Raw genomic sequence first — 13,593 nt, 5'->3', positions numbered from 1 at the left:
TAATCTGGAGAAACTTTACACAAAAACCCAAATGCAGTAAATAACAGTTTTTAAACACTTTCAGAAAAAACTAAAATATGCATGAAAGTTTCGAATTTTCAGCGTTTTCTCTAAAAGATTTGTTACGACAGTACTGTTTAAAATCAATGCAAAGAATAGATTTAAAAATATATATATATATGTAAAATGTGTCCGAATTTAGAGTTTTACAAGTTAAGTAAAAAGTAATCGCTTTTTTATCTGATTTCGCCAATTTGTATGCAAACATAGCCAACTGGCTGAGATTTGGCTTCGTCATACTTAATCTGGTAACCCTTCAAATTGTTTTAAACATTCGCAATTTTATTTCACTCTGTTTGATAAAACTTTAACTTGAGCTTGCTTTCTGCTTTATATTAGCCTTGCACTATACATTTAAGAAATCTTTGTATTTCGACTGTTTGATAGATATATTCTTACTGTAAGTACATTTTATCTTAAAGTGCAAATTATTGTATTTTTTTAATGGAATTCTGAAAATTTAACTCTTATTTCTTAAAATTTTTTTTATTGTTGCCTGTTGAAATATTTTTCGAAAAATGCCTTTCATGATTAATATCAATTATATATATGTAAGCCATTTTTTACCTAGCTCTAATTTCAACGAGAGCTTAGTACTGGTAGAACGAGTTTTTCTTTTTTAAGAGTTTTCTTTTGAAGTTTTTCTTTTTTAAGTACAATCAAAAAGTGCTTGCTAGAGTTTGAATTTTAACTCTAAGGTTGACTGCTATCTCTAAGAGATTGTATTGTCTGACATAATAAAAAATTAAGAGGGAGAATATGGCTCTATAGTGTCATTTAGAATCTAAAAGGTGTTATTGCCATATAGAAATAATGCATAAATTTTGCATAAATTTAATAATGCATTAATTTGCATAAATTTAATAATGCATAAATGTTGCATAAATTTAATTCTCATTTTAATTAGTTAGATTAAAGAGTAAAATCAACGTCATTTTATTTTAGTATTCTGTAATTTATGAAACAAATTAAAATATAGTTTTAATAGTTATAAGATTTTTAATTTAGGTCTATACAAAATAAACTAATTTTAACACGGCAATAAATAAACAAATAAATAAAATCCAAATATAATAAATTCTGCTATTCTGCTGTAGCATGTTTAAAAATATTTATTGTGAAAAATGAAATATGTAATATTATGAATTTTTTTTTTTTTTTGTATTCATATGATGGAAACTAATAAAATTAGCTGAATTACAGTTTTGAATTTTGTACGTTCTGAATAGTTATCAGAGAAATATAAACTATTATTGGTGAATTTATTTTATTTTTGAATGGAAAAACTGGAATTTTTCATGTGTCTTCATCATGTGTCATGAATCTTCAAGTGTCATGAAATTGTATTGTTTGAATCGAATCTATGTTAGTTTTTTCTACTCTTTAAACAATTCTAAGATAAATGAAAGAAAAACAAAATACATTTGATAGCAAAGAAATCGTATCTTCCACCAATATATTTTAATACTTAATTTTCTCTCCTAATGAAAAAGCTAAAGAAAACTCAAATCTAAAATTCAGTAAGCAAACAATTTTAATAGTTTTAGACAGGATGATTCTAAAGCAGGGGTGTCAAACTCAAAAGCCAACTTGGGCCAAATAAACGATGCTTAACTTCAGGTGGGCCGCAAAAAAAATTCAATGTTCATAGAAACAAATATTTTTATTTTGAATTGTAATAAACATATATGAAGTTAAATTATTGTTTGCGTCCTGATACTTGACATCTCTTCTCTGCTATTATCTTTTCTATTTCGGGAGAAATTTTATTGGCCGAATCTACTTTTAAATTTGACCCAACGTGAGCTTTATTAATACGGTTTCGGACAGGAGATTTATTTCCATTCATAACAGAAAATAATTTCTCTCACTGATAAGTACTTCCAAACTTGGAAATAATGTCATGCGCGAATTTTCGAGTATTTTCAAACCTTGCTGGTAAATATTCATGAAATTTAGGCACACCCACTTCAATGAATTTTGCCTTCAAATTTGAGTCTCAATCACTATCATTTGCATATAACTGGGTACAGAGTCTATATTTATTGAGAAAATCGAAGAAAACAAACAAAATTTGTCTTCCAAAGAATTAAAATCTTTAAACCTTGTTTCAAATTCTGTTCTAAGATTTGAAATTTTTTTCTGCGTATTTTTGATACGATGCAGTATCATCTAAACTAGATTTGTTCTTGTTGCACTTTGGGAAGTGCGTTAAATCTTCATTTTTCAGTTGCTTTTCCCAAAGATATAGTTTACATTTGAATGCTTTTTTAATTATGTCAAACATGTTTGTAATGATCTGATCCTTGCCTTGTAACAATAAATTTAAATGGGATAAGTGTTTGGTTATATCAACCATATTTGATCGGAGAACAAACTTGTATCTTGATTTATAGTTTGTAAAAACTTACATATTTTTTCTTTCAAATCCCAGAATTGATTGAGAACCTTGGAGCAAGATAACCAACTTACCTCGCTATAATAGGATAAACCTGATTATGTACTATCTAATTGATAGCTTAGTGTGAAACGGACTCCATTTCAGCCAATTCGAATTTTGCATTTTCGAGCGGACAATTTAAAATGATCCGTATAGTTTACAAACAAAGTATATTATAATTTTATATGCTGGTTTCGTTTCTAATTCACACTTCTATTTTATTTGTACTTTGTTTGGGATATATTGACTGGGCCTCAAAAATGTTCATCTCGGGCCGCATGCGGCGAGTTTGACACCTCTGTTTTAAAGTAATAATGGGTTAGTTGCAATTTAATAAAGAAAAACTGGAACATTAAATCATACTTGTTTTTTTGGTAAGAAGTTCCTATTTTTACCAAGAACATCGAAATATTTTGTGTTATTCAATCCTATCTTAACAAAACTAATTCAAGTGATGAACACGTTTCATAATATTTTTGAAAGTTTTTCAAAATAAAAAATGCTGGTAGCAAAATATGAGTTAGTTTGATTTCAGAAAAGTTCCAATTTTAAGGAATGAATATTTTATTTAATAAGCAATCTTGAATAGCCGACCCAATTATTAGTTTACGACTATCAATGATAAACTCCGTAGCCATGTAATTTCATAACCAATCCAGAAGACAAGGAAACTCTTGTATCAAGCATCGGGACTTGGCGATAGAACTAACCCGCATTTGCGTTTCACGAAACGAAATACCACGGAAACCTCTATCGGTTAGCCCGAAGACAATGAAATTCGAACGAATGATCTATTTTTTGACAGCGCTGCGGTAGATTAAAATCAAGAACAGATATCTCAACGAAATTCTTTTATATTTATTATCCAATTCTGAATACCACTTACATTAAAAAATTTTAATGAATATACTTGTTTTTCTTCGGCTTTTGTACATTTTGCAACATAGGGATAAAATAAAGGACTTGAAGCTGCTGTACTTTGATACTCAAAAAGAATTGTGAAAAAAAAATCTTGTAAGCTGTTCGCACTTTCAAATTAATATTCAAGTGTATATGTTTCGAATTTTGTACACAGAAACCAAATATATATTTAGAATTTTGTTCAGAGAAACCAAATATATATTTGGAATTTTGTACAGAGATGAGTTGGATGAACTATTTATTCTAAATTTTAGTTTTCAAATAAGCATGCTAAGTCAGGTTGAAGCAACTTATGCAATAAGTGAGCTCGTTATGTGCAGCAATCGAAGGGAACTACGCAAGCAGTTCTATGAGCTGGCTAGCATTAGCAAGCAGGGCACATAGCATCCTAATAGAGCAGTGGTGCCAATCTATTACAACTTAACCGTAGCTGTTACCATTTCATAGTAAAGCTTGCGATTTTACGATTGAATAATGAAAATTACACTTTTTAAGAAATTTCGTATTAATTTGCGTAAAATTAATTTTTTCTTCCTCTTAACTACTAAGAGTTTAAAATTTTGGTGTTCGCAATTAATTCTATGATAATTTTTTTTCTACTCCTTAATCAACTCTAGCAGAACAAATAAATAAAAAAACAAATGATTTGATAGAAAAAAGAGTTTTTTAAGGAAGGAAATCTCATCCTTTTTTCTCCCAACAAACTATTAAGAAACTAAAATCTTCTCACCGCATGGAAAAGCAAAAGAACGTAAACTCAAATATGAAATGCAGTGGGCAGAAATTTTTAGTGGTTTTAATGCGAAATGGCAAAATAATATGGACTAGTTTGAATTTAACCAAAATCTTGACCATTGATTCCATGAAATCAAATTTTTTCATGTTATACCAAAGTCGAAATTTTTGATGGTTTTCTATTGATGGACTAACATAATTTTGAAGGCAACCATCAATAATTTCATCATGAAGCATTTTATTTTTGATGGTGACCAACATAAGTAACCATCACCCCAATTTAAGCATTCGGACTGATTTATGATGTTCCAACGTAAAAATAGCAACTTGTTTTGATGGTTCGTTCATGCTGAACTATCAAAAATTTCCATCATAGTTTGTTAGAAATCAAATGTTGGAACGATCATGAACCACCATCAAAACAATATAGGAATGATTTATGATGGGCTAAATTGTTCCTGCTGAACCAACCACAATTCTCATTAAAGAATCAGGGAAATGTATTATCTTCTATGAAAAAAAAATTTTTTTTTTTTAATATGTAATTAGAAGCCCAAATGTTAATATTCTATGCCTATATAGAACTAAATAGTACAGGGGTTTCCAACTTACATGAGGCCGCGGGCCACAATTAAAAACACAAATCAAATGGCGGGCCACACAACTTTATCAAAATTTTATGAAGGACTTTTTTAAGTTTGAAAGAACATTAAATATTACTGTTAGATTTTTAATAAGTTGTACAAAACAAAAGTATTGAATTACAAATTAAAATAAGAAGTAGATTTTTAAAAATATTTAATTGTTATTAATAATATTTTAAAAAATATTAAATAAATAATAAAAAATTCTGGCTACAATAACTTTAATGTGCACCTAACAAATAATGTGCAACAGATATCTAATTGTAAGGATATAAAATTTTAAAAAGGTTGGTATTAAAATTTACATAGTAGCACACAAAATATTCAATGAGAAAATTGAGATTTGTCTGCTACAACCACCAGAGAATAGATATTTGCATTTAAAATTTACAAATGTGTGTGTAAATATTTTCGTCCAAAATGAGTGAGTGGTTTCAAAAAGTTAAATCGGATAATTTCTTCGAGAAAATTTCTGATACGCACATGCTAAATTATATTCACAAAATTCAAAAAAATGAAATAAAATAGAGCTACATACACGATTATTTTTGCATTTGAATAAATATTTTCCTGGGTGCAAAACCTGAGAAATAAATTTTTTTGCACCGTTGGTATGCTAAATTTCACAGATACGAAGAAATTAGGTTTTTATTAACGAGAAAAGTATTTTAAACCCATATTGATTCTTTACGAAAATTGTTCACAATAAAATGACAACTAATATAGTTTAGTTCGCGGGCCGCAAAAAAAGGCTTCGCGGGCCGCCAGTTGGAAACCCCTGAAATAGTACATACACCTTAAAATTGCGCTAATTTTATCGCTAAATGTATATATTTCTGCCTTATTGTATTTCTGATAGATAATTTGGGAAATTGGAACCTCCGTGAGTTTATTTGCGTGTAAATGAAAATAGCTATGAATATTTATTAAGCATAATAATCTAAGTTATAAAATTTCATACAGATACTTTGTCCCCTCTTTGAAAGCAAATATTGAGATGGTGTATAAAAAATAATAGGTTTACTTTTAATTTATTATACTACAATATTGTGTTATTTTATTGTTTGTATTTTATTGTATTATACTTAATTGAGTTATTTTATTGTATTATTTCAGTTAATTTAAGTTATTGCACGTTTAAATCACTCTTTATGTGACGCAAAACGACGAGCAATTTTTACTTCAGAGATTACAGTGATTTTGTGAGCAGTTTGCTTCTTCGAGCTTTTGTTAATTTGAAAATTTTGCTTTCTCGGGGAAAACTTAAAAAAAAAAATGTTTTCCTAAAAATGTTTACAAAATATTTTGAATTTTAGTTATTGTACTTGTTTGAACAAATGCATTTAACATGAAAACAATGGAGTATTTAAAGATCTAACAAAAAAATGGAACTGTAAAAAAAATGTAATAATAGCTTTTAAAAAGTTTCGAAACTTTTAAATTTTTTTACTAGTTTTTCATACATAATTCCATATTTGTTCTCTAAGAGGAAGGGATGACAAAGTTGCGACAAAGTGCTTAAAAACTCATTTTTTTAAAAAGATTTATTCAAAAAAAAAGAACCATCTTTCATTCTTTCCTTCCAAATACAAAATTAGCTCAATTTTAAATTTTGACAAGTTATGATAAAATAACTGGATTCTGGTGTTTCTTTCCTATTTCAGTATCGAAAATCTGGTAATTTCTGCAGAATTGAATTTTTTCCTATTTTTACATTTTTAGGAAAGATTAAAAATTAATCATTGAAAAAGTTCAGTTTTTTCGTATTTATAACAACATGGTCTTACATTGCGTAAAGAGATACGGTTCCCAGTAGAACACCGAAGTCAAGCATCACTAGGGTTGATCACAACCTCTGCACAGGGGACAGCAGCGGTATCTGTTCTACCGAAAAATGCTCCCGCGCAGAGGTATTCGGGGCTACTAAGGCAGGAGAGCCGTCTGCAGAGTTTTAAAATTGCGGTGGCATGTCTTCGGATCAACCTCAGGGATGTTTCCCAGACCGTCGCCAATAGCCCATTGTGCAGCTCTAGTGCGACATAAATAAAGTGCCTACCTACGACAACGCGATTTTTCAACGCCCACTATGAGTTGAAGAAAATTAAAGTTTGCAAGTCGAATTTTTCTCCCTAGGATTTCCAATATACGAATGATCTCAATTTTGATTTCTCATTGCACTGACGAAACGTTAACCCATGTATGGATTTCGTTTCCACTCGTTATGAAATAATTATTCGCTTTTTTAAAATTTTAATTCAGTTCTATTGATTTTCCTTACTATTTGTTATCTTCATTAATATCGGAAGTTTAACTTTCCACACGTAATTTTATCGTTAGGAGAAATTTGTTTCTTCGGTTTTATTCTCTTTGAATTCTTGTGTCGCAATTCGAATATTTTTGAAATTTATGAAGTCGAATTGCCATCGCGATTAACAATTGTCGAATTGCCATCGCGATTAACAATTCTCATGGTTTAGGACTTTACATGTTTTCCGAATCTTAAATCATATCACCCGATTTACTCACTGCGAATCGCAATTTAATTTCAATATATATATATATATATATATATATATATATATATATATATATATATATATATATATATATATATATATATATATATATATATATATATATATATATATATATATATATATATATATATATATATATATATATATATATATATATATATATATATATATATATATATATATATATATATATATATATATATATATATATATATATATATATATATATATATATATATATATATATATATATATATATATATATATATATATATATATATATATATATATATATATATATATATATATATATATATATATATATATATATATATATATATATATATATATATATATATATATATATATATATATATATATATATATATATATATATATATATATATATATATATATATATATATATATATATATATATATATATATATATATATATATATATATATATATATATATATACCCTCTACCTTAAATTTCGCTTGATTTCCAAAGAAGGCTTGCTGTCTAGACAAGTGGCATTAGAAACAAAAACAATTAATTAAAAAATTATCAAATTTTCCATATCATTTTTCTGCTTCTATTCTTTTTATTCAATGATTGAAATATTGTTCAAATCTGTGTCAAAAATATAAATTTTATTAATACGGATTGATATTAATTAAGATAAAATCAACTAATTGTTAATCGGATATTATTTGTTTTCATCATTTCATATTGTCAAAAATTTATTGCGTCATATATTAAATGAATGATCTTAATTAATTTTTTAATTTACTTATGTAGTTTTGACATTTTCAGATTTAAGAATGAAACGCAGCTTTGATGTAGCCGCCGGGGGCTCAAGTGCTCCATCCGGATCAGCGTCTGCTTCAGGCCCTTCTGGTTCTGGACAGGAGGGTCAGAGTAAGAGAAGGTATGTTACATTAGAAACCTTGTTCTTAGTTTTAAGGGTTCATATAGTCGATTGGGTACTTATAACTACAATATACCTATTACAATTGAGTATAACTGACTTCCAAGCACTTTTAAGCTTCATTTTACTTTGTATTATAAACGTCATTGAGCAGTCTACCCAATATTGGGTTTACGACTACTAATGCTAAACTCCGTAGCCTCCTAATTTTGAACCCAATCCAGAAGACAAGGGAACTTCTGGATCACGTATTGGGGGAAATTTGCCTTCGTGAAGGACTTTGTGAGGGCACTTACTCGCAGTTGCATTACATGGAGAGGAAAATCACGATTAGCCTGATGACAAAAGGGCTCTAACCCATGATCCGTCTACCACTGCGGATATTTTACGTCAGCACTGTGGGCAGTGAAAGCCAGAAGCGAAATTCGTATCAACCAGCCATTGCTGGGATTCGATCCCGGCTCGTCTCATTGGATGGCTAACGCTCTATCCACTCTTTTAAAATGTATTACGATTATTTTTTTTTCCAATCCATAATAATAAGAAAAGGCATGAAAGTAATTGTTCTAAACTTAACAATTACTAGCCGAACTGAAATTTCGCCTTGCCCCTACTTCATATTTAAGAAAGCATTAAAGAACATGTAATTGTTATTGCAATAATTATTGCCATTGTTAGTGTAATAGTAATAATATCAAGTCAATGTAAGGAAGTCTGAAGATTTCAAGATTCCTGTAGGAATGCTTTCGTTGGTAAAAAATGAATGAGTCAGTATTAATGAATGAGTAAGTATCAGTACTATATCTTTATATAATATAAGAAGAGCATACGCAAAAAAAGGGGGGGGGGGATTAATAAGTAAAAAAATAACAAACAACAGTTTAGAAAAAAAAGTATGAAATTTTATTTAAAAAAACCGGAAAAAGAAGATATAATCTTTTCATCAGCCCACACGATTATATCCGCGATATAGAGTGCTTTCTGATATTGTATCAATAAAGCCAAAGCAAAATATATTAATACAATAGTGTGAGGAGCACTCAAAATTTTTTTTTATAAAAATTACAACAAATAAAATAGAACACAAAAAGTAAAAATAACATGTAAAAACAGAAAATAAAAAAAAAAAAAAAACCGTATGAAAAAATGGACTATAAAGCGAGTAGCGAAATCAGATCAACTTACATGGACAGGAAATTTTTCAAGAATGATCTAAAATTGTTTTCGCAGAATCTTTCTGCGAAAACATTTTGCAGAATCTTTACCCACCAGAATTAAATATTTGATCGCCAATGTTGCGAGAATAATGTTTAATAAAATTTCTACGTCAAAGTGCTAATGCTATAAACATTAGTATTTTTATTTGGTATTATGCGACAACAATGTTTTTTAATCTTAAGTGGTTTGTCTTCTAATATGGAATCTTGTTTTTTCCTATTGACAAGCAAAAAAGTAAACACTTATTAAGCAAAAGCATTCACAAAGTAAAACAAAGTTACTTTTAAGAGTTACTAAAATTTTTTGAAGAAACTCTATTTTTTATTTTGTACAAATGTTATTTTTTGTCTTTTTTTAAATTTTTTACAAGAGGATTTTTTATTGACATTTATAAAATTTAATTAATTTTTTTTCTTCTGAAACATTCGATTCCTGTAATTTTGTACACGAAAAGTTGTAAAAGTTTTTCAGAATAAATAACTTGTACAAAAAAAAAAAACTTATACAAACTTATACATTTATACAATACCATGTTTTAGCCTAATCCAGGTGAGGGAATTTTAAATCTGAAATAAGTTTTGCTCCCAGATTTTAAAATTAAAATAATTTTTTAAAATGACATTTTTAAACTACTTATTCATCAAAACGTACAAATTTAAAAATGCTATAGATAACAGAAGGTCACGCTAATGTTGCAACAGACTTCTCGGAGAGTTAAAGTACATCCTTACGATTAAAATTTCACAAAAGCCCATTCCCGGAAATGTTGTACGCGGCTAGGAGCGATTCACTATAATAACTAACCTGTTTAGAAGCACACGAATAAACAGTTCGTAATAGGGAAAGATCCGTATCGGCGCATGACAACATTTCCGGACATTTTTTAAATGGAATTTTAGTCCAGAAGATGTGCCGCAACTAATAGAAGTTTGTAGCAGGATTTAAGCTACCGTCTGTTGTATATAACGTTTTCAATCATGTGCAGTGAGCACAAAAAAAAGGACAAAAAAAGATATCACCTTGAATAACTTTCGTTCTAATGATCAGATTTCCACGTTCTAAGCGTCAATCTTAATAGTTCCTGGGGGGTGACCTCAAATATGCAAATTATTTAGTGCTAACTTTTTATTAAGTTACGAAATCGAACACAAAAACTTACTTTCTCTGGATAAACATATATTTTTTTAGACATACTTGGATTCTTAACTTTCAAATTACAGGGGGTAGCCGCAATCTGGGAAATATGATCCTCATAGTTTGGTCAGGAGAGCGATTCAAGGTTCGGACTATTTATTGTTAATTTGTCTTTTTGCGTTTTTAGTCATGTTTTTAGAACGAATTAAGCAATTCAAAAAAATTGTACCCACTTATAAAACCCATTAACCCAAATATAATTTCATACAAAAAATAATTTTTAATAATTGTTTATTATTTTTTATTATTCAATTCGATTGTGGATGAAAGGAATTTGAATTATGAGGCATAGATTTTTTTATACCATATTAAACTACGTATTTTTTCCATATTAAACTACGTATTTTTTCTAATGCACAATTTAAAGTTCCCCCAGTTTTTATTAGGTAGATGCCGAGAAAAATTAATTTTAATTTAAAAATTTATTTTGGTGACAGTGAAAAAAATATTTAAATGGGGCGATTAATATTTAAATGCGGTTAACTTATGAGGAAGTTGACTTACGCACACGTAGGGAATTTCCTATATATTTTTTTCGCTAATATCCGATTGCTATTCCTTTTTTTTTTTTAATTATAAAATACGATGTTTCTTTCTCAGTAGTCTAAAAATTTATTCGCAATTTAATAACGAGATTTGAATAAAACATTTTATTCAACGAATATTGAGTTTTATAAAAGCATGTTTATGATAGAATGCGATTATACATCAGCTCTTTTTTATTTTATTTTTTAGCTTGTTCTTTCAAAAACAACGTATGCATAGATTTGGAATAATATATTTATCAATTTCTTGACTATATGTTTTATAATTATAAATAAATTACGTAGTTAACATTTTTAAGCATCTTAAAATTTTTCAACATCTTATCTATCGTCTTTATCTTAAAATAAATTTGTTAACTACCTGTCTACGATTGTTTTGCAGAGTTATTTTGCTAACTATATAATTAAATTGCAACATTTCTCAATCTTATTCTTTAAGCTACCACGTGCATTATTTTGCCCTTACTGTGCAAATTAATTGATTTAGTACTTTAATTTAGTAAAATTAAAGTAAAATTCCCTTAAACTATTGTCAAGTTTTTATTGTAAGAAAATAATTGTCAGCTAGCTGAGAATTAAATCTTGTTAAGAAATTAAAAATATTCTGTTAATCAAAATTGTTTAATTCAGAATAGCTGACTATTTTTTTGAAAAATGATGATGAAAAATGAAGATCGGCGTTTTTATTGTTTCGTATTTATTTGAGTGATAAAAAGTAAATGCGTATGGGTGCACAGCAAAAAATATAAAATTATGCTTTGTTTTTAAATGAGCAATAAATTGCAGTAAATATTATAAAATTTTATTTTGACGTCTATTTGATTCTTGCCCCCTAACGTTAAGTAAGTTGCCATTTTAAAAAGGATAATGTTGAAAAAACTTGTTTAAAAAGTTAATATTATTTATCAACTTTAGCACAATTCAAGAAAATTGCATCTCAAGAAAATGCTCGATGTGCCTTATTTCGTTATCGATTCAAAAACAGTGCTATTTTTAGAATCATCATCTCGGAAATAGTTCTTCTTCTAACATTAGGATTTTTCTACTTAAATAACTTATAATAATAGTTTTAACACCTGTTTTGAAGAAATTATGAATACAAATTGTGATCTAATATTTCGCAGTAAGGAAACAAGAATATTAATGATTCATTGATAATTGTTTCATTGAACCAGAGTAATTAATTTTTTTCAAAATAATGTCGATATGATGTAATCGACCTTGCAACTATTTAACTTTTATTCTTTGGATTAGGTGTCATTTCATGTATGTCATTCGACTTTGAAATTTCAAATATAAAATGAAAAAACTGCAAGAGTGAGTAAGCTGGCTTTAACTAATAATTAAAAAAGGTCAAAAGTTATCTCGTGATAAGAATATCAGAGTTAAAAAATTATTGTAAAAAACTGAAACAAATGTTACTCTTGTTTAATTAGGGGTATTTTAAACCTGTATGTTCCTTTCTTTCAGTTTTATTAATTATACTTTTTAATAAACTAATGAAATGAGTGTGATGTAAATAACGTCCATTCTTTTTACTGTAAACCAAGTTTACTCAGTACCATTCACAAATCTTATGAAGAGCAAATTTTTTGGGCCCTCGTATAGGGCAGTATATTAGTAGGTAGCTAACTTCCTTAAAAATTCTAAATTGGAAAATTACTTGTTATTTCACATGTTACAATTAAAATTTTGAGACCCAATATTTCCTGACCACAAATTTGCAAGTTTTTAAAATTAAATATTGAATGTTGTGGTGAATATAAACATAATTAAATATATCTTCTTAGCTTTGCTGCCACATTTTTATTTCTGAAAGATATTACGAACTCTACTTAAAATGAAGCTATCAGATGTTGGTAGTGAGGATGAGAATCGTGAAATAAGTTAATAAATAAACAAAACGAAGAAACTTTAGTAGCCATATTTTGTGATAAATATGTAACTGTTTGTAATCGAAGAGCTTAGTGTAGCGACATGTTGAGCAGGTTTGAACGTGTTTGCAAAAATCAGTTTCAGAATGTATTGAAACATAAAACATTGGGATGCTATTTGCAAATCATGTTTATTTAAGAAAACCATGTAACTTAAATATTTATCTGAGTGAAATGACCTGTAATAATAAATATGTATACGTATATGTGTAGATGTGTGTATATATATATATATATATATATATATATATATATATATATATATATATATATATATATATATATATATATATATATATATATATATATATATATATATATATATATATATATATATATATATATATATATATATATATATATATATATATATATATATATATATATATATATATATATATATATATATATATATATATATATATATATAT

At 27.6% G+C, this 13,593-nt stretch overlaps 1 protein-coding gene across 1 annotated transcript in view; it reads left to right on the top strand.

The window, feature by feature from the left end:
- Positions 1-234: 234 nt before the first annotated feature.
- The window catches only part of LOC147816155 (uncharacterized), a 40,308-nt gene continuing 26,949 nt past the window's right edge, over positions 235-13,593 (top strand). Inside the window, exons 1-2 of the mRNA XM_087158266.1 lie at positions 235-460; positions 8,157-8,271. Of these exons, the coding sequence (XP_087014392.1) occupies positions 8,165-8,271 (107 nt within the window). The 5' untranslated portion in view covers positions 235-460; positions 8,157-8,164. The remainder of the gene's footprint in view (positions 461-8,156; positions 8,272-13,593) is intronic.

The sequence above is a fragment of the Parasteatoda tepidariorum genome, chromosome 2, assembly GCF_982258835.1.
Source record: "Parasteatoda tepidariorum strain Cologne lab strain chromosome 2, Ptep-v5.0, whole genome shotgun sequence".
Classification (NCBI taxonomy): domain Eukaryota; kingdom Metazoa; phylum Arthropoda; class Arachnida; order Araneae; family Theridiidae; genus Parasteatoda; species Parasteatoda tepidariorum.
Note: the sequence above shows the minus strand (reverse complement) of the source record. Positions and strands in the feature narration are given on the sequence as shown.